The 26,831-nt window shown below is 32.5% G+C and overlaps 3 protein-coding genes and 1 long non-coding RNA gene across 7 annotated transcripts; 3 read left to right on the forward strand and 1 right to left on the reverse strand.

Moving 5' to 3' along the window:
* Nucleotides 3,012-5,004, forward strand: LOC18606141. 2 transcript variants are annotated; one of them, XR_001927250.1, is made up of 2 exons: nucleotides 3,012-3,440; nucleotides 3,532-5,004. It is a non-coding gene; the product is annotated as an uncharacterized LOC18606141 (long non-coding RNA). The 2 variants fall into 2 exon arrangements; XR_001927251.1 differs by having other exon boundaries at nucleotides 3,656-5,004.
* LOC18606142 (calcineurin B-like protein 1) lies at nucleotides 4,512-8,713 on the reverse strand. 3 transcript variants are annotated; one of them, XM_018118297.1, is made up of 9 exons: nucleotides 8,358-8,712; nucleotides 7,639-7,798; nucleotides 7,198-7,280; nucleotides 6,881-6,940; nucleotides 6,154-6,262; nucleotides 6,017-6,069; nucleotides 5,736-5,816; nucleotides 5,206-5,318; nucleotides 4,512-5,116 (listed from the first exon to the last, which is right to left on the reverse strand). In XM_018118297.1, exons 2-9 carry the CDS (start codon nucleotides 7,715-7,717, stop codon nucleotides 5,053-5,055), a joined length of 642 nt encoding a protein of 213 aa, XP_017973786.1. In that variant the 5' UTR covers nucleotides 7,718-7,798; nucleotides 8,358-8,712; the 3' UTR covers nucleotides 4,512-5,052. The 3 variants fall into 3 exon arrangements, with proteins under 3 accessions (XP_017973786.1, XP_007039656.1, XP_017973787.1); XM_007039594.2 differs by having other exon boundaries at nucleotides 8,354-8,712; XM_018118298.1 differs by lacking the exon at nucleotides 6,881-6,940 and having other exon boundaries at nucleotides 8,354-8,713.
* On the forward strand, nucleotides 15,904-21,108 carry LOC18606143 (serine/threonine-protein kinase SAPK3). Its single transcript, XM_018116659.1, has 9 exons — nucleotides 15,904-16,335; nucleotides 18,357-18,431; nucleotides 18,898-18,999; nucleotides 19,107-19,160; nucleotides 19,236-19,328; nucleotides 19,439-19,531; nucleotides 19,895-19,999; nucleotides 20,111-20,209; nucleotides 20,512-21,108. The coding sequence occupies exons 1-9, from the start codon at nucleotides 16,213-16,215 to the stop codon at nucleotides 20,788-20,790; spliced, it is 1,023 nt and encodes a 340-aa protein (XP_017972148.1). The 5' UTR covers nucleotides 15,904-16,212; the 3' UTR covers nucleotides 20,791-21,108.
* On the forward strand, nucleotides 24,460-25,256 carry LOC18606144. Its single transcript, XM_007039597.2, has 2 exons — nucleotides 24,460-24,854; nucleotides 25,018-25,256. The coding sequence occupies exons 1-2, from the start codon at nucleotides 24,536-24,538 to the stop codon at nucleotides 25,032-25,034; spliced, it is 336 nt and encodes a 111-aa protein (XP_007039659.1). The 5' UTR covers nucleotides 24,460-24,535; the 3' UTR covers nucleotides 25,035-25,256.

Consider the following 26,831-nt stretch of genomic DNA (forward strand, 5'->3'; position numbering starts at 1 on the left):
TTAAAGTTGGGTCATGCAAAACTCTTGGTATGCATTTGCATAGAAGATTAAATGTTTCCACTTTCCAGATGGTTAAAAGGATAAGGAGAGAATCTCCAATGTAATATGGTTGAGTTGATGACGCCCAACACCAACGGGGGGCTGTCCTTTGTTTCAACTGTTATACCAGACAAAAAAACCCGAAAAGTTTGCTATAATGTTGTGATGAAGTCAACAATAATTAAGTTGCATGCATGCTTTTTTCTTGGACTATGGATGATGACTCCACAATAATGATTACGGCCCCACACGGTTTCCATTTTACACCTTGGAACCACATTGGATTTATCCTCGTCACACACCTCCACTCTAAAGATATACACGAGTCAGGTAAAGTTAATGAAGTAAAAAAGTTGGAATTGAATTTTTTTTTTATTTTTATGTAGAATTCGAGATTTGAAAATTAATCCTTGTCGGAAAAGATGAGAAAAATTATTTGTCGTGTTAAAGCCATGACATTATGTTCATGATAAACTGGTCACCATAATCTTAAGTTTCATTATAATATGTAATGATGACATCAAAATTTTATGTTTAAGGGTAAAGATAATATCTAAAAAACAATTATATTAAAAGTTTAATGTCTAACAAAACTATAAAGTAACTTAAATGAAAAAATTTTAAGTGAAAATTACACAAATAACTCTACCTGTTAAATATAAAATACAAATATATTTTTTGACAATTATTATTTGCTAAAATTGAGCATCTTTAGTTTTTAAGTTTACTAAAATTAATTATTAACTAATTACTGTAAGTGCATCTCACCAAACAAAAAAATTGTTGTACGACAAAATTATAAAATTATAAAAATGACATATGCAATTTAATTAATAGTAATTAATCAATTAATAATCATAAAATTTATTTAATTTAAAATAAAAATATAAAAATTTAACTAAAAAAACTCAAAACCAAACTGTTGACATCTGAAAAGTAGTAAAGGATTAATGCTTAATTTTTTTTTGAAAGCCGGGCATTAATGCTTAATTATACAGTAACTCGCCTGACCAAATCCAACTGTTGACATATGATCCTGCCCCTCGTGGTCTACTCAAACAAACATGCATAAAAAAGATTAATTCCCATTAAAATTAGGGCTCCAAAATTAAAGCTTTCTTGTAGGCCTTAAAAAATCTGTTTTTTTTTTTATTTATATTTTTGTTGTTGATAATGAATTTTTGAAGTTATGGAAATCTCCATATACTATAGCTCACTCATAGCGAAGAGGATCGAACACAGGGTTGGGTTCAAAACCCAGGTTGAAAAGACAACTTAAGCGCTGCACTGAAACCCAAATCCCCAGAACCCCCACTGCAGTTTCACAAAGCTTCTTCTGCTAGTTTCCACGAAACTTCCAATGTCAAAACATTGAAAGAGATATCTGCAAAGATACACTTTGTCATCTCTTCGGTTAAAATATTTCCTAATTTTCTGTATTCATACATTTTATTTAATATACTCTATGTATTCAAAATTAAAATAATTTAATTTCTTAATTTAAAAATTATTTCAATTTAATTCCTCTCGATATTTAATTTTATCGTTTAAAAGGATGACATTAACGCTGATGTAGCATATTTTGGTGACATGACATGTTATGCGGCACAGACATGATAATATGATAGTGTCACGTAACACTACTATGATGGCGTAGCAATGTTGACATGTCGGTGTCACATGATAAATAAAAATTTTTTTTTAAAAAAATTTATATCACGTCATATGGATTAAACTAAACAAAAATATATAGTAAAAGAACTAAATTAAATAAAATCGAGATGTTGACAAACTAAATTGAAATAATATTTAAAAATATAAATATTTAAGTAGATGATAACTATATTTATTAATAAGTCAAATATTTAAATATAGAAGATTATGATGTTAAAAAATATATATAAATATTTTCTTACTTGATTATTTAATTTTAGAATATATATATATATATATATATTAATTTATCTTCTTTGCAAAAATTAAGTTTGAATTCTCCTTCAATAAATAAATTTTAAAAAAAATTTCATATCTAAAGTCAAATTTATATGAATAACTTGTATTATATTAGAATAAAATAATATAAAAATTAAATAAATTATTTTTTTATTTATAATAGTATTCAAATTTAAAATTTATTTGACTTAATTTTTAACTTGAGTTGAATTGAAATTAGCAAAAAAGTTGATTTAGTCTTTTCTTTTAAAAAATGAAAAAGGGATATGGAGTTAGTGATAATTATAAAAATAACATCTCGCTCTGACTTGCTTAATTTGAACATAACAAATCTCTTATTACATCCATAGAATCTAAGCTATTTGATCTCTTAAATTATTTATTTATTTATATTTTTATTTTGTTTAATATTTTAGGTTATATTTTTTAGGTTAAAATTTTCTTAATTAAAGACTGTATTTATGACTGACAGAGTTAAATATAATTATAAATATTTGTACTATTTTATTTTACATTTTTTGTAGATCTAAATTAATAATTAAATTTAGTAGAATTTGATTATGGTATTTGAATTTAAATAAAATCATTTTATAAAAAACTTTGAATAAATTTAAATAAAAGGTAAATCAGATAAGGATTGAATAATTCTAAAAGAATGGATATCTGTAAATTATAAAAGTTATAATTAAATCAACTTATTTTACTAATTTGATATTAGTTCAAGTTAAAAATTAAGTTAAATAAATTTTAAATTTTTATACTATTATGAATCATAAAAATTATTTATTTTTTTATATTATTTTATTTCAACATAATTCAAATTATTCATCTAAATTTGATTTTAAATATAAAATTTTGCATTAAAAATTAAATTAAAATAATTTTTAAAATTAAAAAACTAAATTATTTTAATTTTTAATACAGACATCAAATTAAATAAAATATATAAATACAGATATTTCATGGGTATTTTGTCCCATCTGTTTTCTCTTTTTGTAAAACACGTGCATGATATTTGTCTGTGCCGGCTTACGTGATGGGTGTACTCTGTGCAAATATTGTATGTTAGAGCCCTGAATGACTCGCTTGGGTTCCTTTAGGCTTGGTGAAAATTTTCTTCTAAGTTACGCCAACAATCGACATCGCCGATCGATCAAGCGCCCGTTTCGGCTACAAGACTTGTGAAAGTGAACTCCATATATACTCAGATGTTTATGAAAAGTGATTCTCCATATGTGGATGTTTACTTCAACAGGTGTGTTTTTGCTCTTGAATTAATTACAAGGTGTTGCATTTTTCGTCCTGCATCAACCTGGTCGGTGCATTAGACAACTTTTTGCACTCTGCTTGGTAGGCCTGAAAGGTTTCACCTAGGATATGTCAGCAGCAGCAGATCTCCTAGTCCAGACTCAGAAAGAGGGCTGGCTGCATTTATCGAGAATCAGACCGTACGTCCACATAACTCGCTACCTGCCGTACATATCTATTGTAATTTCATTTTTTTGCTAATGCTCTTAAGAGGTTTACGTTGTCTCTCAGGTTCTCTTGGTGACATTGATGACAGAATCTGTTCACCAAATTATGGCAGTGATTGAATGTCTCCTGTAATAAATCTTACCCTCTGATCTTGTCTGACTATTAATTGTTTAAAAAAATATTGTAGGTTCGGGGGTAGCTCGTATTCATGTCTTCTCGAGGCTTAGGCAGGAGGGGCTTGGAAGGCTTTGCAACAGATCTGTAGGATAGTTAAAGAACATCAAAGAACCGTTCAAGAGAGACATTATTAAAGAATCTTTACGTTATTTTCTTGAGAAAAGCTGAGATATTGTGGATCAGTCTGTATATATATACCACCAGAATTATTTTACATGTTATGACAGTATTGTCATCTCCTTTTGCATCATATATATCCAAACCAATCGGATTGGGTGTAATTCAAGCATCAATTTGACACCAAACTTGTTGCCACTTGCCAGTTCCTTGTGCAGGTGCAGTTAGATTTTTCTTTCCCAGCATTTAGAGAATGAGGACCCTCCACAGTCGAATTCATGCCTGTGATCTTAAATGTTGATTGAACAGCACAGCACAATCCAATGCCTATGGACTTTTTTTCAAGATGGCCTTCTTAGTCGTCACCTTGGGCATGTTGTTCGAATTATGGATTAGCTCATGGGTTTGTACTTGTAATACGTGGCAAAGCTGTCCCCAGAACCAGGACCAGAGCCAGAAATTTTTGGTGTTTTATTACTTGGCTATGGTCCATACGGGGTCGTGCGCATCTGATGATGTTTCACGCTGGCAAGGGCAGAGAGCGAGCTAGGACAGTTTGTGGAGCTCAGATTGGGAATTAATGAGGCAAAATTCCAGGACAGGTCCACCTGCAAACAATTGTTTTCCGGGATGATGTTTTCGAAATAAAATTTTACATAACACTATGATCGAGTTGTTTACAACTTAGAAAAGTTCTAATTTCAAATCAACAAGTAAACCATTTTTCAAAAGAATTTACTCTCAAAAGGAGCCCACAACACCACCAAAGGAGATCAATTACACCAAAAGGTGGCATATGTCACACATCCCAAATTTGTAGTTATGCTACAACAGGGCCAGCCGACCTGGTTGTTGGAAGTCGCTGTACCTCCACTTTCTGAATCTCTCCCTTACTCCACCCCACCCCACCCCACAACCTATCTGAAAATTTTATTTCCTCTAGACCTCCTTGTTTCTTAGAACCTTGTAATTACTAAGGTATTAAAGCTGGAATTCGAGCAATCCATCCGACTTAACACTAATCTACTGCTGAATTGATATTACCTTGCTAAAAAACAATGATTAAAAATGGAGAACACCTGAAACGGTTAATTACAATGCCTATACAATCAACTAGCCATCCTAGTGAATATTTAGCTGCTATCCTTTGCAAACTTGATAGCTTTAGCCTTGCAACAAAATCTAACCATACTTTCTTCACATAAAGACGCTCAATGTCAACAAATCATGCAGAAATGCCTTTCAATCCAATGCATGAACATGCTAAACCGAGCACATACTCCCCCCCAATCACGTGGCGACCTCATCTACTTCGGAATTAAAAACAAAGCTTGGAAATGTTGTTGTTATATCCCTGCAGAATTCATATTACAAAATGGATGAGCTTCCAGATGAGTGAGGTTTCCAAGTAAAGCTTATCTTAACATTATTGATAGCACATACCTAAGGTATGGGAGGGTCATGATTTTCAACAATGATGGATTACGGGAGACAAAGTTTTTCCATTCAGATATATCTATCTTTCCATCCTGATTAATGTCGGCATCCAAGAATGTCTGTTCACAAAAATCCCCACGGCTCAGTAAAAAGTTGCAAAATAAAGTAAAATCCCACCAAAGAGTTACGAGACAAATATTTTATGACCTAAGACTACTAAAATATTCTGGTTCACCAGAAAGAGCCTGATGATTATATCACATGTATGGACAGATACTACTTAACACAATGCCAACATAAGCAACAATGAGAATAAAATGTAGGAACCTTTCCTTTGTTCTCACTCTAAATCTAAAACCTCACATGGGCAGTCACATGAAATACTCTAACTGGAGGTATTCGATTCAAGATATTGTTAAGAGTGTAATAATTCCAAGTAATCAGTAATTCAGGTAACTACTGATTCAAAAGGTTTGACAACTTTTCAACACTACTAAACACTTACATTACGCAACCGTACCACAACAAGCTCTCACCTTATCAAGTATAGCCTCAATGGTTTCATCAGCTAACTTCATTTCAGATTCACATAAAAGTGCAATCAACATTTGCTTGACCTGCCAAAATCACATAAGATAAAGTTGCCTGCAAGGAGGTTTGTGTAAAAAATGTAACTGAATCAAAATATAAATATAGATGATATGCAGCAATCTGTAATCTTTAAAACCTGTTTACTCAAAACAATGTAACTATATCAAAATATATATCCAGACGATACCATAATACATAAATAACAAAAGTATCAGGCCCAACATACCTCATTCCGCTCAATAAAACCCGTTCCATCCATGTCATAAAGTTTAAATGCAACTGGAATATAAAACCATAAACTTAAAAATGAGGCAGAAGATTAACACATACAATTCAACATAATTATATTAATTGTCCACTTACAAGTTATCTTGTCCTCTTGTGAGACATTTGGATGGAAGACATTGAGTGCTCGAACAAAGTCACCAAAATCAATAACTCCCTTCTTCTTAGCGTCAAATAAATCAAAGATCTGCATGCATTAGAAGGTTGAGTAAATAAACTAATTCAAATCTTTAAAATGTTCCCCAGTACGCTCTGCACTATGTTGCGCAAGAAAACTAAAATACTTTGCCCCCAGGATATTAAAAAAGATAGAAAATGTTTTCACTGATGCCATTAACATTCCCATAAAAGCCACCGTGTGGAACAATGATAAGTATTAGGATATGCAGTAAGCCAATGCCTACCCAAAAGAAAGAATATAATGACCATAAAAAACAATGCTGGACATGGCTGGCACATGTCTAATGTTTTATTCATAACAAAACAGCATCATACCAGTACAAATGGTCAAAATAGAAGCAATTGTGAAATAGAATAATAGTAGCCAGATTTATTGAATCATACATGTATGATTGGTCTCAGAGACATCTCCCATAAAGCATTAGGAATTCTTACATAAAAGTTCTACAAGATAAATGTGATAAACAGGCCCTCAAAACGAACTTCAACTCTATAGATAATGATGCAGCCAGATGGCTCACCAGTAGCACTTCCAATGACCGTCAAACATAATTTAGATAAAACAAAATGAAACTTGAAGAAATATTGAATTTCTCAGAACAGTAAACGCAAAAATATATATTACCCGATTTGCAAAAATGTTTTCCTTCTTCCTATTCTTAAAAAGAGCTAACTGAAACTCTTCCTGCATACAACAGCAAAGTCAAATGGGCATTAAATTCTGCATACAAATTTTCAAATTTGACATAAAAGAAACAATGAGAAAAAAATCCTCTAATGGTAAGGAAGCAGCTAGGAAGGAAGACAATCAAAAAGCAAAGTCATGAGAACCATGAACACATCAAAAAGTCAAACACAACATCAGATGTGATAATGCTAATTTCAAACCGCATTAAGGAAAAGTCAAAATCTGGTTGATACAAAGGAAGCACAGAATTATACCTTGCTAATCAGCCCATCATCAATCACAGAACTGCTGATGCTCTTGTATAGCTCAAAGAGTGCTTCAACTTCACTAACACTAACTGCAGATACAAGGAAAACCAAACAAGTAGTCAAATTTTCCATAAACATCAGCAAAAAAATAAGCAAGGTTAGCAAACTACATAATCTTCCCAAGCTGATTGACTAATCCAAATCTTTGAGGAAACAAAACTTCCCCAGACCATCAAAAAACAACAAACCAGGAGTAATTTACAAATTTTCCTTCTTAGTTGGATACAGAACCATGTTTCTTGACTAAATGGTTGAAAACCCCGAGACAAATTGCATTGGTACAAACAAAAAAAAAAGGCTCAGAAAACATTGATGTTTCCTTAGATAACCAATCATACAATAGGATACATGCAATGAACAAAAAGTGGTAATAATTTGCAAACTTACAAGCAGTTTGTGAAGCGAGAGTAATAGGGTCTTCGTGTCCGGGGTATTGTCTTGTTACTTTAGATTGAAAGCAGCCCATTTACTGGAAAAAAAAAAAAAAACAAAGAGGCACTTGCTAGACTAAAGCGCCTAATTTTCTCTCTGCAAATCCATTTCAACCCTGCATAGTCATTCACAACATCAATTAGAAATCAAATACTAATCAGCTTTGAAATCAAAACAAAGTAATATATGAAACAAAGAGGAAAAAAAAAAAAGATGCAGGCTAAATCAACAGATCTCAGTCTAAAAAGAAAAGGTTCAACATAAAATCCAAAAAAAGAAAATTAACAGAAATTATAAATTGTTCTAACAATAAAAATTTAGGGAAGGAATCAAAATTAAAGCCTTAAAAATCCTTTCCTTCGTAGCTGCGAAAGTAAATGCAATAGCCAATAAATTAAAATTGAAAACGTAGTGAAATTAAACGAAAAAAAAATCAATCTATCAATCAAAATCCAAAACCTTATCCGCTTTTCTTTTTAATTAATTTCTCCCCCAAACAAACAGCTTTAAAAATCACTTCTTAAGAAAACTCAAGCTTGAAACTTTTCTTTAAAAAAAAGAACGAAAAACGAAAAAAAATTGAAAAATAAATAAATAAATAAGACTTCAAATTCTAGAAAGTATAATTCAAAGGGGAAAAAAAAAAGAAGTAACGAATTCAAAACCTTACCGACCGGAAATGTGGCCGGAAAAATCAAAATCCGTCGCTGAAAAGTACGACAGGGGAAAAAAAGCTTCTAGAGAGAACGTCGAATTCCTTACTCTTGAAAAAAGAATGAAATAATCTGAAGAGAATGCGAGAAAAGCCGAGGGGGATTATAAAGGCAGAGAAGGGTTTCTCGAGAGAGAAAAAGAAAATTGACCGCTTAATCCGACGGTTGAGATTAAGTTGATCTGATCATAGAGGGAAAAGCCTGTTTTTACGCTGTTTTTTTTTTTTATTATTAAATTTTCAGCTTTCTTTTCGCTTGTCTGAAAGGGAAGCAGCGAAGTTGGAAACGCCAAAACGGACTGGACTTCGACGAGTTAAAGGACCGGGTGTTAGAGAGGCCAACAAATAGGACTCGAACGCGAGTAACTGCACGTGCCGTTGACGCGAGTGGTTGAATTATTTACTTTACGCGTTAAGAGAATTTGGAATATTCCCTGTTAAGGATGTGGGTAAATAATTTTTTATCGCAGGGTAAGGAGTTACTGACAGTAATTATCGGTTGATTAATACTACTTACTTCTGTTAATCAGTTCATTAGTTTATCTCTAAACAGCAAATACACATGTTATACTTATCTTCATTTTCTTTTCCTACTAATTTTTTTTATAATGCTAATAAACATGGGAACAAATTTGAACGTAGAAAATTCAACCATTAACCTATGCACTATTTTATTTTTTGTTGGTTTAGGATCAATGCTAAATTTAGTTGAATTTTTAAAAATGAGAAAAGATTGAAAAGTGTATGTTTTTTTTTTTTTTGAAAAATGGTACATTATCTATATAGTTCAAATTTAACTTCTTTCACTTAATGATTTTAAGTTCATGTCACACCATCTGTGAGTTTATTTTGTTATTCAATTTTATATTGAATTTTTTTTTTTACAGTTATGCAATAAATTAGTTATGTTTTAGTTTTATCTTCTTCTATGTATAGTTATATATGTTAAGGATTGTTTGTTTGTGGTTATGATTTAATTTTGTACATATATTCTCATTATAAATAAAATTATTATAAGAAGCAATGTTTAGAAGGCAATCATTAGGTTTAAAATTAAGCAAAAATCTCACTTGTTGTCTAGTCATGTTCATTATAGGAAAAGAAAGGTCATATTAAAACTCAGATTCAAAATTGTTGGCTTTCTTTGTTTAGTGTAAGCCAAATTGGAAATGGCTATTGCTAGGGAAACCAAATAAAATTGGGTAATTGGTAAAATTGAAAAATAAAAAGGAAGTTAGGAGTTGAAGATTATTTTCTTGCTTGAGTAGAGGAAAATATATTTGGGTGGTCATGATTATAGGTAAATGTCACTTACTTTATTAAGAAGGTAAAGAAGAAAGTATCCTAAGATTGATCTGTCACTTATTTTGCTTGATATTAGTAATAGTCCAAGTATTTCCTTCTAACTTTAATTATTTTCTTCATGACCATCCATTTGTCCATTTCAATTTAAAAATGAATGGATAAGGATAGACATGAGAGACTAAAATTGAGTTAAGTATTATTACTATTTAACTGTTACAAATGTTTCAAATTTCTAATCCTAACTCCAGAATCAAGTACCTTTCAATTTAGATTTTGGGGGTTTTATATCCTTTCAATGTTTACCAATAACACAATTGGTTGGTTTATGGCTACCCAAAATATTTAGAAGTTACATTTCTTAGGCCTTTTCACTATTGCATTTTATGCATTGGTTGGATTTTTTAGGTTAATTTCTTTCTCATTTGCTATAGATTTTTTTTTCTACTTAATTGACCTGTAAACTTAAACCCAAACCCAAAATCAACTAAAATGAGATACCTTGCAGTCCAATCAGAATATGCTACATTTTTCCTTGTGGTTGTTGAGTTTGCTCTGGACTAGAAGCAGATGGTTTTGTCCCCAACAGGATGGAGGTATCAACTTTTGAGGGTTGTCCCTAGCGAAAGATTGCTACGGCTTAATTAGCCCCCTAGGATAGGGCAAATAACTGAAAACAAAGCTGAAAGCAACGTAAACAAACCTTAATGAAAACAATCTGTCACTTGAAAACAAAACAAAATGTCCTTTGCTAGTTAGCTGCCCTCGTTAAAATCATTTGTATTTCACGTCCATTTCAAGGGAAATATTGGAACTTTGATTGCAACCCCTGATTTGTCACTCACGTTTATGGAAACATTTTCATAAGCTCCATTGATTACACTTTAGTAATACTCCCAACAAATCACATGACCCTGTTTGGGTTTTTTTATTGGTCTGTCTCTCCCACATCTTACCCTCCATGATTTATGAAATTAAGAGCAGGAATCAAGCCACATGTGGAACAAGTTTGAGGGGAAGGGGGGGGGGGGGGGGAAAGGAAGTTTTGTTCGGATTATTTATGAAGAAAGAAACCGACAACTATGATCACTTTATTCTTTTACATTATTGTTGGTTTACTACTTGTTTTTGAGACAAACTTCGGAATCAAACAAAGAATAATGGAAAGGTTTAGTATTTGTCTCCTCAGGTTTATAGTATTGCACCAGAGAACCGAAAAAAGCACTAAGTTGATTGCCATTGAAGTAAATAATTTTTTTCCAACGAAATATTCTTTTTTAACGTTTTGTCAAAAACCCAACGAAAATTCATTAAAATTTAGTAGAGGGAATCGTTTTAACGGATTAAAAAGTGAGCTAAAAACAAATCAAAGAGCTGTTTCGAGAATAATTATTAGCCTGACTATTAAAGAAATAAAGAAAAAGAAAAGGAAATCGCTTCTCTCTTCTTTTTCATCGCCAGCCAAAGGAAACGATGACACCAACTAAAAAACAGACAACCTTTGGCAAGAAGCCTGTTCCTGCTAGCTAGTATTTGACACCACCAATCCCCAAATGGCTTTTCACGTTTTCTTAAATCCTTTCACGAGATGATGATCGCTGTGGCGGACGTCTCAACCAACCAGACGATGAGAATGTATTGCAATTGGAAACTGAAAATTCTACTAAATTTATATAGGTATAATGTTATAAATATCCATATTTGGTTATTTTTGTTATATAACGTCGTCTTTTAAGTTGAACCAAAAAAGATACCTTGATTTTTTTTTTTTAATTTTGTGAATTCTATACCTAAGAGGGGCGAATAATAGTCGGTAAAGATCAATTCTGACAAAAATCTGAACTTTTTCGATGGAATATTTCATTTAAAAAACATGTTTTTTTAGGGTTTTTCGTGAATTATTTTTATTTTAAAAAATAAAAGAATTGACAGGCTGGTTTAATCAATTTATGTTACCTTTTCTTATTTCAAAAGAAATTATTAAAATGTTTTTAACGTTTAGCTTATGTTGTCTATCACTGTAGGAGAATCTAGCAGAGACTTTATTTATTTTGTAAATATCAACTTGGAGAGATATGTCAATTATTGCCCATATTTCCATCTTAAAAAATTGTTTTTTTCCTATAATAATTTTGAAGCGTTGAAAGTGCTTGTTGGCGATAATATTCATTTATAGCTCCTCCTCCTCCTCATCTTTTCTCCAATCAATATTTCTCTCCGCAGTAAGTATTTGGTACTATTTAAAATAATCAAATAAAATATAGCAAAAAATAATTCTTTTTGACGATGTTGAATCGTTGGACTGTCAGACGGAGATGTTGACACATTGACCTCAAGTTTTGACAAAATCCCAGTCTGATTCATTATATTTAATTGTATAAATTATCGTTCTAATCGCGTTTTCTGTTGGTCCATTTCTTTATTTTAAAAGATTTCTTTTATAGTATATATTTAATTCTGAGTTTCTTTTTCAAACTTAATTTTATAACATTAATATTGTCAAGTTGTAATAGATCTGAGATTTGCCATATGCTCTGGCTTTTGAAAAAGTGAGTTTGTTTCCCTCTTTTTTTCAATTTTAATGATTTTTTATTGAAGTATTCTTTTGGGGGAGGCGCTAAGTTGAATGATTTTTCTCCAAAAAATTAATTAAAAATATATTTTTTTCTAACTTGCAGCTTGAAATGTAAGGCATAAATTTTAGTTTATTAGTGGTTGGGCCATGAAGTCTCATTATAAAATATCAATCAAGTTTCGTGAATATAACGAGAAGGGAAAGTCATAATGTCACAAATTTTAAATTTGAAAAAATGAAATAGGTTTTGAATTTATAAATACAAATTTTTTTTATATAAAATATATACTTTTTGGATTAAACGTGTAAAATCGCGATAAGTAATATCAAAATTTATCTAATTCTTTATTGATGTGAAATTTTTTACAAGAGATATTAAGATCGAGAAAGGTTTGGATGAAAATGAGTTTCTTGATTAAGTGAGAGAAAAGATCACAGAATTATGAGATGAATCTTAAATTTCTAAGTAAGAACTTTCCTTTATCTAATAAGTATGTAATTTTAGTTGAATGTGAACTTGTGACAATAACACATATATAAAATTTTTTATATTCCATATATAAGAATTTTAAATAAAAACAATTAATGCATTTGAAATTAGTTATTGGTTAAAGAAAACATATTAATTTGTTTTTTAATTTAAGAAAATTAAGACTAATTAATTAACAATAGCAATTTCTTTTTTCTTTCACCAAATTTGCTATGTATCTGATCTGGTGGATAAGGCGTTGTTTGGGACACAACCTGTGGATCTATCAGGTTCATTCATGCTCTCTCCTTCCTTTTTCATAAAGAAGGTAAGCTGAGAGCTATAACAAGCTTGCTATAAATTAGACAGGAGTACGATGCGATCTCTCTGGTAAGGTAGGTTTAGTCAAAGGTAGGTATGTAGAGATTTTTCAAAAACCTAAGAATAGAAGGTGGATGAGATATCAAGATATAATTTGAACTAGGAAAGGAAACGAAAACGCACAATGAATGGCATTTTGAGAACTACTTGGCTTCTCCCAGCAGTTGAAAAACTAATGTCAGAGAGTGAAATTTGATTAAAAGTTTGAATGGAATTACTGGTACCAATGGTTTCTCTTAACCATTGACAAATGACAATCACCAATATCTAACCCAAAAAAATAAAAAAAGAAGCTAAAAGCTATCCCCATATACCTTCCTGGAAAAGCACTTGCAGGGATGAATTTGTTGTATCTTTTTGGTCAAAAATAGTTAGGAATAAGTTCATATAATGAAAAATAAAGAAGAAAAAGGGGATTAGGTGAATTGGGATGGAATCAGTCTTTCACTTTCAGGGAAGGCAATGTTGAAGGGGTGCAAAATTCCTGGGGTCCAATATATCTTCTTCCATTGGCTTTTAAAGCTCCACGGTCATTTTCCTTAAATCACTTCTCTGCAACGTTTAGGCACTTCAAAGTTTGAACCTTTCTTTTGACCGCCCCCCACACCGCCCCTTGAACCTATGTGAATCCCTCTGGATTCCATTCAAGTCAAATCGCCCCATCAATTGTGATGAAAATATCAACTGTCAGTGGGCCTTGTAGCCCGCAATCTAACTGGGGCAAGCCCCACTCTAACATGGGCATGGCCGATTAGATTTTGGGAACCTATAATTTTTTTTCCTTAGTGTGAACATAATTTTCTTCTTATTTATGGCATATCAAAAGGAAAAAAAAAAGAGTAAAATTAAACAACGTAGTTATAGAGACTATGCTTCACCAATAAGTTGCTTATATTCAAATATTAATTTTTTATTATTTAAATAAAAGAAAAAGCTAAATAGAATGAAAGGAACAGAAAAATGCAAAATTGTTCATATCCATGAGTGCTTTAGCATTGAACCTAAGATTATTGTTTTATAAATTGATGGTAGAATTTTCAAATTTTATAAACAAGATTCATAAATTGATACATGTTTATTTAATAATTAATTTTTAAAAAATAAGATACTTGTCAACTTTTTAACGTCCGTAGATAAAATTTATAAACTCCATCATCAACATACAAGATAATTTCCTTTGGGCATATATATTTATTTCAGAAAATAAAACTATTCAACAAATATTTTAACAATTTGGAAAATTTATCTTCCAATCTCCATGAGATCTCCAATCTATCAAGCAATGCATCACGTAAATTGACAAACCGAAACCACGTGGGTTTGATCAGCAAAGAATTCAGACTATATGAAACATTCAACATAGTCTTATATTATAAATTCCTAACAAGAAAATAAAAAAATACTACAAAAATTTACAAATAAAGGGCCACTTTTGATGGATTATGTAAATAATAATCTTTCATAATATATTAAAGGAATCAATATAGTCTCCATTCAACCAATCTTGACTAGAAAAATGCATGCTGGTAGATAAGGTAGGTGTATGGAATCTATGGTACTGTTGCTATATTATTATTATTATATTAATTAATCTTTTGCATTTGAAAATCTTGACTTGGGTTTACTAAAAAAATAAGAAATTCTTGAGTTTAAGCAACATTTAATTATTTTAATTCTCTTTGTATTGGATCACAATTGAATAAATAATAAAGTATCTTATGTCTTAAACAGTTATAACAAATATTTACATTTTAAATATTTTCACATTCAACTATTTTTATTCAAATTTTTATATTTCTTTTAAAAAATTTATGAATTTTTTTAAAATTTTATGGATACATAATTAAAATTTGTACAACAAAATTAATTAGGTACGTAAGAAGTATATTTGTGTATACTTAATTTTTTTTGTCAAAAAATTAATTTATCATAAACTATTAATTGAAAGATTTGTTTTAAATTTATAATAATGCTACCTGTAACAAATATGTATAATCACATGTGATATCGGATTTATCCTATTTTTAGTTGGAAAAAAGTCATCTTCCCAAACACATGAAAAAATAGTTTTATCTCTTATCTCAGTAATATTGTCACTTTCGGTGGTCTCAAGAAGGAATCCCCAACGATTAGAGTTAAGTCTTTGAGTACGCAAAGTCAAACTCAACGCGGCCCCACATGGTTTAGATCAGAACCGTTGGAAGATCATATACGGAGGAATGGGTAGAAGAAACTCGAAAGCTGCAAACCGACCAACAAAACGTGGGACGCAAAATTCTGGGGCTTCCCTATCTAGAACAAAAAGAAAGATGGGAACATCTTGAAAAATTATTGGTGCGTGCAATCCAAACGAGTTAAAAGGCGCCTAAAGAGACATCACCCTGGACGTTAATCGCGGGCAGTTTCGGAGGCAGCACATGATTGGATAAATATTCCTGTCTTGGTTGTTACACGACTTTAAGATAGATTTAGGTGGTCAAAGTACATTTGCAAACCTACGTTACAGTACTCTTTTACACGGGACCCACCAGGCTTACTTAGCCAAATAATATTGTTTTATTTACATTCCCTGACTTAACCTACGCCGCGTGTCAGATTACATAAGACAGTGTTTGTTTTTTTTGTGTTGTCATTGTCTTTGTCTCCATTCTCCGACACGTTCAGAAGTGGCCCCTCAATCCAACACGTGTCTTTCATATGGCTTCCAATTCTTCGACGTTTTTTAAAATAATTTTTTTTAATCTTATTGGTTCTGTAAATTATCTATTTGCTTTGATAAAGGAAAGAGGCGTAAAACATGGCTTGACTCGTAAACTTATAGGAGTTTGCTGGTTAAGGACTGTAGGAGGAGAGGGTTGCTTAGGTGGGCTTCTTGCTTTCAAGCCGTCTTTCTCTACAATTTTTTTGTTTCTTTTGGATTACTATCATATTTTCTTGGTCTTGGTCTTCTTAGTTTCAAACTCCTTATAGACTATCTCTCTTTGAAAAAATTCCATCTAGAGACAAGAGATTACTCTTGTTTTTGTGGAAGTTTTCACATTTTCTTTTTTATTTTTATCTGGGTTTTTTTTAATAATTATTATTGGTGTGATGGAGGAGAGGTATGAGCCATTGAAGGAGCTTGGCACTGGGAATTTTGGAGTGGCAAGGTTGGTGAAAGATAAGAGGACAACAGAGCTTGTTGCGGTCAAATATATTGAAAGAGGAAAGAAGGTAATGTATTCTTCTAAAGATTATGTTTTCTTTGTTTGTGTTACTTCTTAGATAGTCTGAAATTATTGAAGATTGATTTTTCTCATTAAGCTTTGCTGAAAATGGAGAAGTTCTGTTAAGGCCGGTTTGAATTTTTATGATTAACATTTCTAAGTATCATATTAGTGTCAGTGTTGCCGTGGATCATATGCAAATTGTATCTGAACTGCCAGCACTTATATGAACATAATGTGTGTTATACAACTTAATTCGAATTAGGTGAAAAGATGGTCGTTTTCCCCAGGCTTTAATCTGGGCAAAATTATGGTGGGCGATTGGTTACTTAATGGCTGCGCAGAAACTAGATAGTGATTGGGTTTTGAATATGGAAAAGTGTTTATGTTTCATTTAGTAAGGAATATCTCCATTGTTCAATTGCCATAGAATGTGGATATGCTCTTATCGTTGGTGCCATTTCCTTGTATTGCAATGTGTGATTTACTTCTATTACAAATTCTTGCATCGAAGGGGCAAAATTCTGGAGTTTCATCAGTATAAGAAACGTAATTTGGTAATTGGTGCCAAAAAAGGAAAAAAATCAGGTCAAGACAAGTAGTTAATCTTCTGGCCTTTCATAGCAAGCTGTTTTGACTTTTTCATGTCAGGTGATCATGGTGTATTGGTTGAATTAGGCGTGGATTATGTCTTCAAAGACATTTTGGGGGATAGGACAGGAAGTGCCGGGCAAAAGTCTGACCATTAAATGGTGTTGATTTATATGTTCGAGCTAGCAGATAATATCGTGTTCATCGTTATTATAATCTATGTACTAATAATGGACTACAAATCTAGAGTGAAAGTGCAAGTTTCTGACCTTTTCTTGCGGGGGTGAATAGACTCTCTTACCTAATGAAGTTATTGACACGTTTTTATTTTCTTGAGAAGAAAGTTGTGTTGTTGAAAATTGCCAAGCTGCCTAAGTTTACTTTTTCTTAATAAAGAACAACTCTATGAGATGAAAATTGAAATATTATACTAATTTTTGCCAAGCTACCTAATGTTGTACAAGTAAGACGATTGACATAATCACATTGCATGTCCAGAGGTACTACTTTATGACTTGTGCTGATTTCAGATCAAATTGAAAATTCAATTTATTGCTGCCATTTATGAGATGAAAATTTGGCTTTCCAAATTGTTTAGGAATGAAAGCCTAGAATAACTTGTCCCTGCTATTTACAGTTGTTCACATATTCAGCCTCTCAGTTTCCTATTTCCGAAAACTTGATTTCTTGCACTAAAACAAATTAAGGATGGCAAGATGAGGGGTTTAAGCTAATCGTATTATTTTGGTGGCAATGAGAAAATAATTCATTTTTATGTTTGTGCTGAGGAAGGGTTGGCTATGATGGTTAAAATGACCATCGGTATCTCTATATATACATTTGAGAAGCATATTTTAGTTTCAGTTTTGCATTTGCCGATGACGTTCTGGTGGGAACAGTTTTCTGATGGAAAATTTTTGAACTTAAGAATCACTGGAAAATGGTATCTATTTTAACATCTATATGTTGAGCAGTAACTGAAAGACAAGTAAGGATGTAACATTGTTGGTTTCCTGTTATGTTTATTGTGCATACATGGCCACTGGCCTGATCATTTTGATGCAAACATTTAGCCATTAATTCACGAATCTTTGTGTTGAATTATGACTGCCATCTAAAGGAAAATTAAAGTTACTCATGTTCATATGGTGAATGTCTGGCTCCAAGTCCAAGGTATTCGTATTCTTCTTGGCATAATTTGTGATGTTATAATCTTCCTTTCTGCTGCTACCGTAGAAAGGGACTGTCTTTCTTTCACTGTTTTCAGCAATGGGCATGATGTTTGTGATTAGTTTCAGAACTGTATTTACATTTCAGTATCCTAAGTCATTTGGTTCTCTGTGAGCAACAGTGTGTTGCATTTTGAATGCATCAATTTCATATCATTTTCAAGTCCTTGATATACTAATTTACTATGATTTCTGTTTTTGGTTTCAGATTGATGAAAATGTTCAGAGGGAAATCATTAACCACCGATCTTTAAGGCACCCAAACATTATCAGGTTCAAAGAGGTGAGAAATTGATTTTTTTAAATATTAGCAATTTGGTTAGAATTTCAGGTTCGAACAATAAATAGTTAGGCCTATATATTGCGGCATTTAGAAGAACATTTCTCGTTTCTTGACTCGGTTTGTCACCACTTCATAACAGTAGTAGTTTGAAACTTAGTGTTTTGCACTGAGTATCTGAAGTTCTCTGCCCTAAGTTTATTCTTGTTGACCAATTTTATGAAAGTGTTAAAAGCTCTGGCTTGCCGCTCCTTATCAATTTCTAAGCTTGTTCGAGGAGATTAAACAGTGCCCTGGGCAATACGGACACAACATCAGTTACTTTCCTTTTACTTGTTACATTGTTAATAATCATTAAAGAGATATATATATATTTTGGACAATTATCTCATTAAAGATAATTGCCTGTTCATTTAAAACTGACTTAAATCGGTAGATAAAATCCAAAGTCCAACACATTTCTCTGCAGGTTTTATTGACTCCAACACATTTAGCTATTGTCATGGAGTATGCTGCTGGTGGTGAACTCTTTGAGAGAATATGCAGTGCAGGTCGATTTAGTGAAGATGAAGTGAGTTTATATATCCTTATTCAACATGTTGAGCTAATTCTTCTCCTGTTAATTTGCATGGAAGTTGTGTGAGGTAATGTTTACTTAAAATATTTGTTTGTGGGCAGGCAAGATTTTTCTTCCAGCAGCTAATATCCGGAGTCAGCTACTGTCATTCCATGGTATGGTATATGAATAACTTTTCAGATTTTGTATGATAGTCACCTTTCTTACCTCATTCATTACTTGTGCTGTAGCAAATTTGTCACAGAGATCTGAAACTGGAAAACACACTTCTGGATGGAAGTCCAACACCACGTCTTAAAATCTGTGACTTTGGTTACTCCAAGGTTAATTTTTAAATTTGAAATAATCCCTATATGTTATACATCTTTGATGTATTCTACTGTTCTTATTCTAGTTTATAATTAATTCGTTGCTTTCTTTGTTGGTGATGCAGTCTGCTGTGTTGCACTCACAACCAAAATCAACTGTTGGAACACCAGCTTATATAGCCCCGGAAGTCCTATCACGAAAGGAATATGATGGAAAGGTATAAATTTTCTGTTTGCTAATCAAATATCACTCAGAAAGTCAACCTGGGATCCTTCTGTTTTACTTATGGAACATAAATTTGTGCTCATTGCAGTTATGCTGTTAAGGTACCTACACACACACACACACAAACACTTATAACACTTGCTGAGTTGCTGTACAGAACCTTGTATCTCATATCTCCATGCACCTGAGTAGTATATGTTAATTTCAGTTAGCGATCTAGTCAAATTCCTCTATCAATCTTCCCCCCCAAAAAAAAAACCCTGTCACAATATTGATGCTTTCAATTTGTAAATAATAATTAAGTGATCTCTACTCTTATTATTTGATGGGTAATTTGATCGTCTACTAGTTGTAGATTGCAGATGTTTGGTCCTGTGGTGTGACATTATACGTGATGTTGGTAGGAGCATACCCCTTTGAGGATCCTGAAGATCCTAGAAATTTCCGTAAGACCATTGGTGTAAGTTCTGAACTCTGTTCTTCAGTTAGATGACATTATCATTTCCTTTTGTTTTGGTTTTTGTGTTTTTTTTTTTTAAACTGTGAAGTTGAATCATTTACATTTTAACAGAGAATAATGAGTGTCCAATACTCCATACCGGACTATGTGAGGGTGTCTGCAGATTGCAGATATCTTCTTTCCCATATCTTTGTTGCCGATCCTGCCAAGGTATCATTCTTTTTCCTTTTTGTAAATTTTGCATTTGTTAGAATACTCTGCACACTATTTTTCTGCGTTTTACTCTCACCATTTTGACAGAGGCACACACAACCTCTGATTAAAAGAAAAAGCCTGCCTCTTCTGATTTGAATACCAAGTATCTATCAGTATTATAAAGGAGCAAAATTTACCCTTTAATTAACAATATTTCTGCAAATTGTGTTATCATGATAACTTGAAGTATCTCCTTTCTTACATTGTTCCAATGATGTAACTATTTGTATGCTGATTCTTCTAATCTTTGCTTAAAGAGGATTACCATCCCAGAGATTAAGCAGCATCCTTGGTTTCTGAAAAATTTACCAAAAGAGCTGGTTGAAATTGAGAAAACAAACTATGCGGAATCAGAACGTGGCCAACCATCTCAAAGTGTTGAAGAAATAATGCGTATCATACAAGAGGCAAAGACACCGGCTGAAGGCGCCAAAGTTGGTGAACAAGCTGCTGCTGGGTCATCAGACCCTGATGATGCTGAGGCAGCTTTAGAATCTGAGATTGATGTCAGTGGTGATTTTGATGACCCTATGTGAGCATGGCCTTTGAAATTGCTTCAAGAAGATTTGTTATTTCTAAGCTTGTAGTATTTTTCGGGTTACAGTGTTGATACGCTTTAATCAGACTGGAAATGCTGTACAGCAGACTTACAGTAGAGTGTGTTGCCTTGCAGGCAGCAAGAAACTTTTGTGGGTATCATATAATCAATTGCTGTCCCATATTGTAAATTTCACACTTTGTGAAACATCTTGCATAAGCATAAACGGATTTCAAATCTTGCATTATTTTGTACTCCTTTGAACACTAACAATGTTACAGTTTATATTTTGTAACCAGGATGTAATTTTGCACTTTGCTGAATGCCTTACTGATGTGTTGCTCCCTTGTTTACCTCTGATTAGCTACTTTTGCAAGTCCCTTTAATTCCCCTTATTGCAAGTTATTAAGTCTAGTCTCCCCTTCAATTTCCAGTTTCAGGTATGAAAACAGGTCCACCACGCACAACATACCAAGACATATTTCCACCAAACCTGTGAAGGGGCCGTCCTGATGCTTTTGGCCATGGTCTCTTTTAGGTGAAAAGGATCCATGACTCTAGAAGGAGTGCTTTGCTTGGTGGTCTAAATTAAAAGGTATACTTCTCTCGACTCAGTGCAATATTTTGTAGAAATTAGTGAGGCATTCTAAACGCAACTTACCCATCATAACTATAAGCATTAAGGTTCCTGTCTGAGTATCGTGCATATGCCAGAACGGTAGCAAACAAATTACGTACGAGGATGAAGCTCATGTTCTAATTTCTAATAGCTTAACCCAGTCCTTATCCATCAAAACTTTGGTTGCAAATTGCAATTCTGTGGAAAGGTATGTTTATGATATGTTGAGAGCCTGTAAGAAATGCAAACCATGAATCAACATATGCATGCCTATCCCATTCATAAATAGAGATTCCAAAGATAGTGCTGCACTACCGTTGTAAGAAATAGAGATTACAAAGATAATTCATTACATTTGTGGACCCTTTTAGTCCATAATTTCCAGTGGTGGGATCCAATTCTTCCCAGTGTCTTAGACTTAGTCAAATGAATCGCCCCATGTTTTCAGTTTTGGAAGAGAATCAAAGCGAATGGAACGAAAACAACCCAACTCAGCCCACACCTAACATGCAAAACATTACAAAAAAATTCGAAGTCAAAGTCCGTATATTTTTTTAATGTTGTCTGAAACTGTTATACCATTGACTTCCACGAACCAGCAGGGACAGATGCTTCGTAGCTTATTCCACACAGCTTAAATTCCTCACAAGATTGATCAAAGGGAAATTTTTTCTTTTGAAAAAGTGATATTTTATTGAAATCTCATAAACTAGCAATCTAGCATACCATGGTAAGTTTTCAACTATTGAAAGACTTCGTATAGCCATAAAAAGACTAGCTGTAGAGAATGAAATTCAACAATTACAAAAGCTTTAGAGAATGATAGTCAACAATTACAAAAGTTGTCCACAACTCGATAACTAGTTGGCAGTACCTACTCTCTACTATGTCCTCCATAGACATAAGCCTAAGCTTTCCTACAGCAAAAAAGCAGACAGCAAATTCGCCATCCTCCATAATAACACCAAATTCCCGTTTTCCTGTTTTGACTACATTCTTCGATTTGCAATCAAAATTTAGCTATCTAGCTTTCTTTATTTCTTTGTTTCTTTTCCTGTTCATTGATGACTTTTAGCTGCGATAATTTATGCAACAGTGTGGTGTGGAAATCTTTAGACAAGTAGCGCGATCCTTCATCAATGGAACAATCAAAATCCACAAAAGTTTATATTAAAATATAATTAAAACTTTGATTTTATGGATATATATCATGCCTACATAAAGTCGTCGAGGCTAGCTAGATTTGCCATCGTAGTACGCTAGCTAGTGTTTAATGGCGAAAAGGTTAGATATCAATGCATATCGGTTTCACCTTCCCCCTTCTCCATCCGGTAGCTACATATCTTTCCTTTTAAAGTTCGACAATTAGAACATTTCATGCAGGGATCAATGGCTTTAGAGTATCTCACCCTTCTTCAAATTTTAAGAAGTACAAAAACAAGAAATATATACATGCATATTTTATATATTATATTTATGCCAAAATTATTTTATCGAGAATAAAATTATGAAACTAAAATAGTAATAAAAATATGGTATTAAGAATTTATAATCAAGAGAAAAGAGAATATGTATGCAAGAAATATTTTCTCCTCGTAGTCATAGATGGCCGGTGAGGTAGGGTAGTGGTACCTATATATATGGATTTGATTATATAATACATACACACTTATGATTCAACATTCAACAATATATATTAGATTTATCATTTATATTTTGGTGCATTATCAATATATTTATCTATTATCATTTAATCATAGAGTAGTATCATTTCATAAATATTTATCTATTATCTTCTTAGACGCATAAGGGAGCTACTTCATTTAGATTGGGACTGCCCATTATCTCACTTTCATTGCTACTTCATCTACATGTCTTTGATTGTATACCAACTTGTGTTAGTTCTATTTTATTGGCAGACATTTTGAATATCTCAAGACCTAGAAAGATGTAATCGGTTATTTTAGTATTTCATCCATTATATATATATATAAAATTTCAATACTCATAATTTTATTTTTAAAAATTTTTAATTTTAAAATTTATTTATTAATGAAATGATAATATATATTTAATAAAACTCAATCTAGTTAAGAATTTATATTGATGTATATCATGTATGTGCCAATCAAGGATCCCGGTAATTTAGATGACTTATCATATATGTCAACTCAATTCGTTTATTTAATTAAGCCTACCATTTTTGAATAATATGGTGTGTGACTGTGTTTGGAATTTATATCTACATATCTCCTACCTATAGCTTTGGATCATTGCTTGCGTAAAAACAGCTCCCACATGTATTTTTCAACACATTTTCCAATTTTATAGGAATTTTAACAATCTTGTTAGGGATAAAATATTTAAGAAGCTAGTATATAGGAACCAAATTATGCTCAATAATTAAGATCGATATTTATCGGTTTTGTTCCACACCTTACCACCAATTTGCCACCAAGAAAAGCAATTTTGTTTTAAAATTTTAAAAATTAAGCATAGTTAATGAAAATTCTCAGTCAAACTAATTTGAATCCTACTTTTCAAAAAGAAAAAACTCATTTGAAACCTGTACGAATGATATATATATATATATATATATATTTCTATCAACATTCTTTAAGGTACTATACTGCTATAAACTAATGATATATCAGTGATGCAAGTTGATTAAAGGATTCCATATATACCAAAGGATATATATTATTAGTAAAGGAATATAAAGAATTTTATGAGTAAATGATGACATGCCGGAAGTATGTCGATTTCGATGAAGAAAACCAACACAATTCTTTGAGTATTTGGTCTATCCGTGGAGCTGTGGAGTTAAAAGTGAACCACAAGTGACTACAATCCCGCAATGTGAAAATGAGTAGGCTAGCATATGCCTAATAAGTCAAAGAAAGCTAAAAAGTTACTGTGCAGACTATTGGCGCTTTATGGGAAAAGGAATAGGAAGAGGAGAAAGGATGGGGTGGGGTGGGGTGGGTGGGGGGTGGTATTTTTGCGTATCCTACAAGCCCCAATCCGCTATATATATATTAGGTGGCGAGCTAACCCAAAATAAGAGCACATTTTCGGTGAAAGAAAGAAAAGAAAAAGGGGAGAGAGGAAGAGAGTATTGAAAATGGAGGCTAGGCCATTGGCTTTCATGGTTCTCGTGGTGGTAGCTGGAGTTGCAGCTACGTGGGAGGTTAAGATGGCTGGTGCAGAACTCAGTGATGCTCAATGCAAGGAGGAAAGGAATCTTGGGATTAATGCTTGCAAGCCGGTGGTCTACGGGAAGCTTCCATCCCCGGAGTGCTGCCAGCGCGTAAGGGTTACCCATCTAGAATGCGTGTGTCCAGTGATCAGCCCCCAGCTCGCTGCCCTCATCGATATCAACCGCGCCGTCCGCCTCATCGAAGGCTGCGGTAGACGGGTCCCTCGCCACTACAAGTGTGGAAGTAAGCCCTCTCTTCTTTCTTTACATACATACATACATACATAATCATCGATATGTCTGCACACACGCACATCCAAGTATACATAATATTTAATTTAATTGGCTTGATAGTTGATACATGCACTTGTTGATTTCCTCATTTTTGTTTCTTTTGGTTTTTGCAGGTATCACAACTCCGTGAAATTGGTCCAGCTTGGATATCCATATCTTTCTACTGTTATGTTTGGATCGAGGCGTCAGCCTTTCTAAAAGAAAAATAAAAGAATAATGGAGTTTTCAGCAATATATGTAACTGCTTGCATATTGGCTAGAAATATGTAAGACACATAGGATATGAACTTGGTCATCTCTTAATAATATGTACTTTCAATTAATGTTTAATGGAGCCAATATATTAAAATGAGTGTTAGCTTAATTATTGAGTTATTTTACGTTACCGTTTAATTTTATAATAATAATAATGGGAACAATAAATATCAAGCTTGTGGCTCGATGCTAAAAAACATAGCCATTTCCGACTAAAGCTTTTTTTAAATGTTCTCGTAGAACTTTCGATAAAATTTTTTTATAAAATTATTACGATTGAGAATTAATAAAAAAATAATATATATTTGATGTCAAAATTTCCAATAAAAACTTGGACCGATAATTCTCACTTCAAACTAACAAAGTTTAGTTAAAATTTTCGATTGATATTTTTTTTTTGGTATAAAAGGAATGAAATATAAATATCATGTCAAAGCTTAAAAAAATTGGAATTTGATGCCATTTTTAGGATTACTTCTCTGACAAAAGTGCAAAATATTCACACTAAAACTAAAACTAGAATACTTGTGACAGAAATCAAACCAATGAGCAACCTCTGCCATATAAAATTGATAGTTGAATTAGACAGACAAGGGAGGAAAAAAAAAAAACAAACAAACTTGATCAATAATTCACAAGTCACAAGAAAACGAAAGATTAAGCTTGACTTGCTTCACATCCTTCCAAAACGACATGTTGAAGAACAAGTCAATGCAAACTATACTTCTCAGTATTTCGGGCACTACTGCTAGGATAAGTCGACCTGCTTTGTCTCAAGCTGAATGCTGTCTCACCAAAAAAAGAATTTTCTTTCTCATAGTTCATAGCTAGATAATAATTAATCATCAAGTCCACATCATGGTGTGACATTTGGTAAGCATAATAATGGGATTTACTGAAAAAATTTCTCCGCAAAGTATCATAAATTCTCACAAATTAATCATGAATGTGGCAGTTTGGTACTAATAGTCCAAACACCTTCAAGTTTGTTGGATTAAAACCTATCCTTTTATTTTGCCTAACAGGCTATATAAGTTCTCAGGACCATTGATTAGTTAATTAATTAATTACTGTATAATTTACAGTAAGAGGAACGAAAAATAGCTTAACGCCATGAGAAATCGATTAATTAGTGGACCATCTTTCACATTGATTTTAATCTTTAAAATTAAAAAAAAATCAACCAATTAAATTAAGTTAATGTGAAAGATCGTAATCCAAACATGTATTATTAAGTTTGATATTACTTAAATAATCCACAAATCAAAAAAGATAAACCATTTAAATTAGAAAAATCATTCCAATATTCTCAAAGGACACCACGAAGACCCAAGTCAAGTGAAAGGACTCACTATTCTTTTTGGTTTACTAAAAGCCACTTTTAAACGAAAGTCGACCTCTTCACTGGGAAAGCCTTTCCCCAAAGTGTTCATATTCGTATAAAAACAGTGAATTCACACGAACATTGATTCGAGTTTATGAATACCAAATCACCTTACTTGAATTTACTACAGTAAACAATAATGGAAGAAATTTATTTATATATTTTATAATTAAAATTTTTTGAAAAACTGCACTTTTATTCACGTTTTATTGAAGTACACTATGAAACAGGAGGATGAAAGCATGTCTCCTGAAGAAACAATCAAACAAAAAAAACTGCAGAAACACA

This window comes from Theobroma cacao, chromosome 3 (genome assembly GCF_000208745.1).
Source record: "Theobroma cacao cultivar B97-61/B2 chromosome 3, Criollo_cocoa_genome_V2, whole genome shotgun sequence".
Classification (NCBI taxonomy): Eukaryota; Viridiplantae; Streptophyta; class Magnoliopsida; order Malvales; family Malvaceae; genus Theobroma; species Theobroma cacao.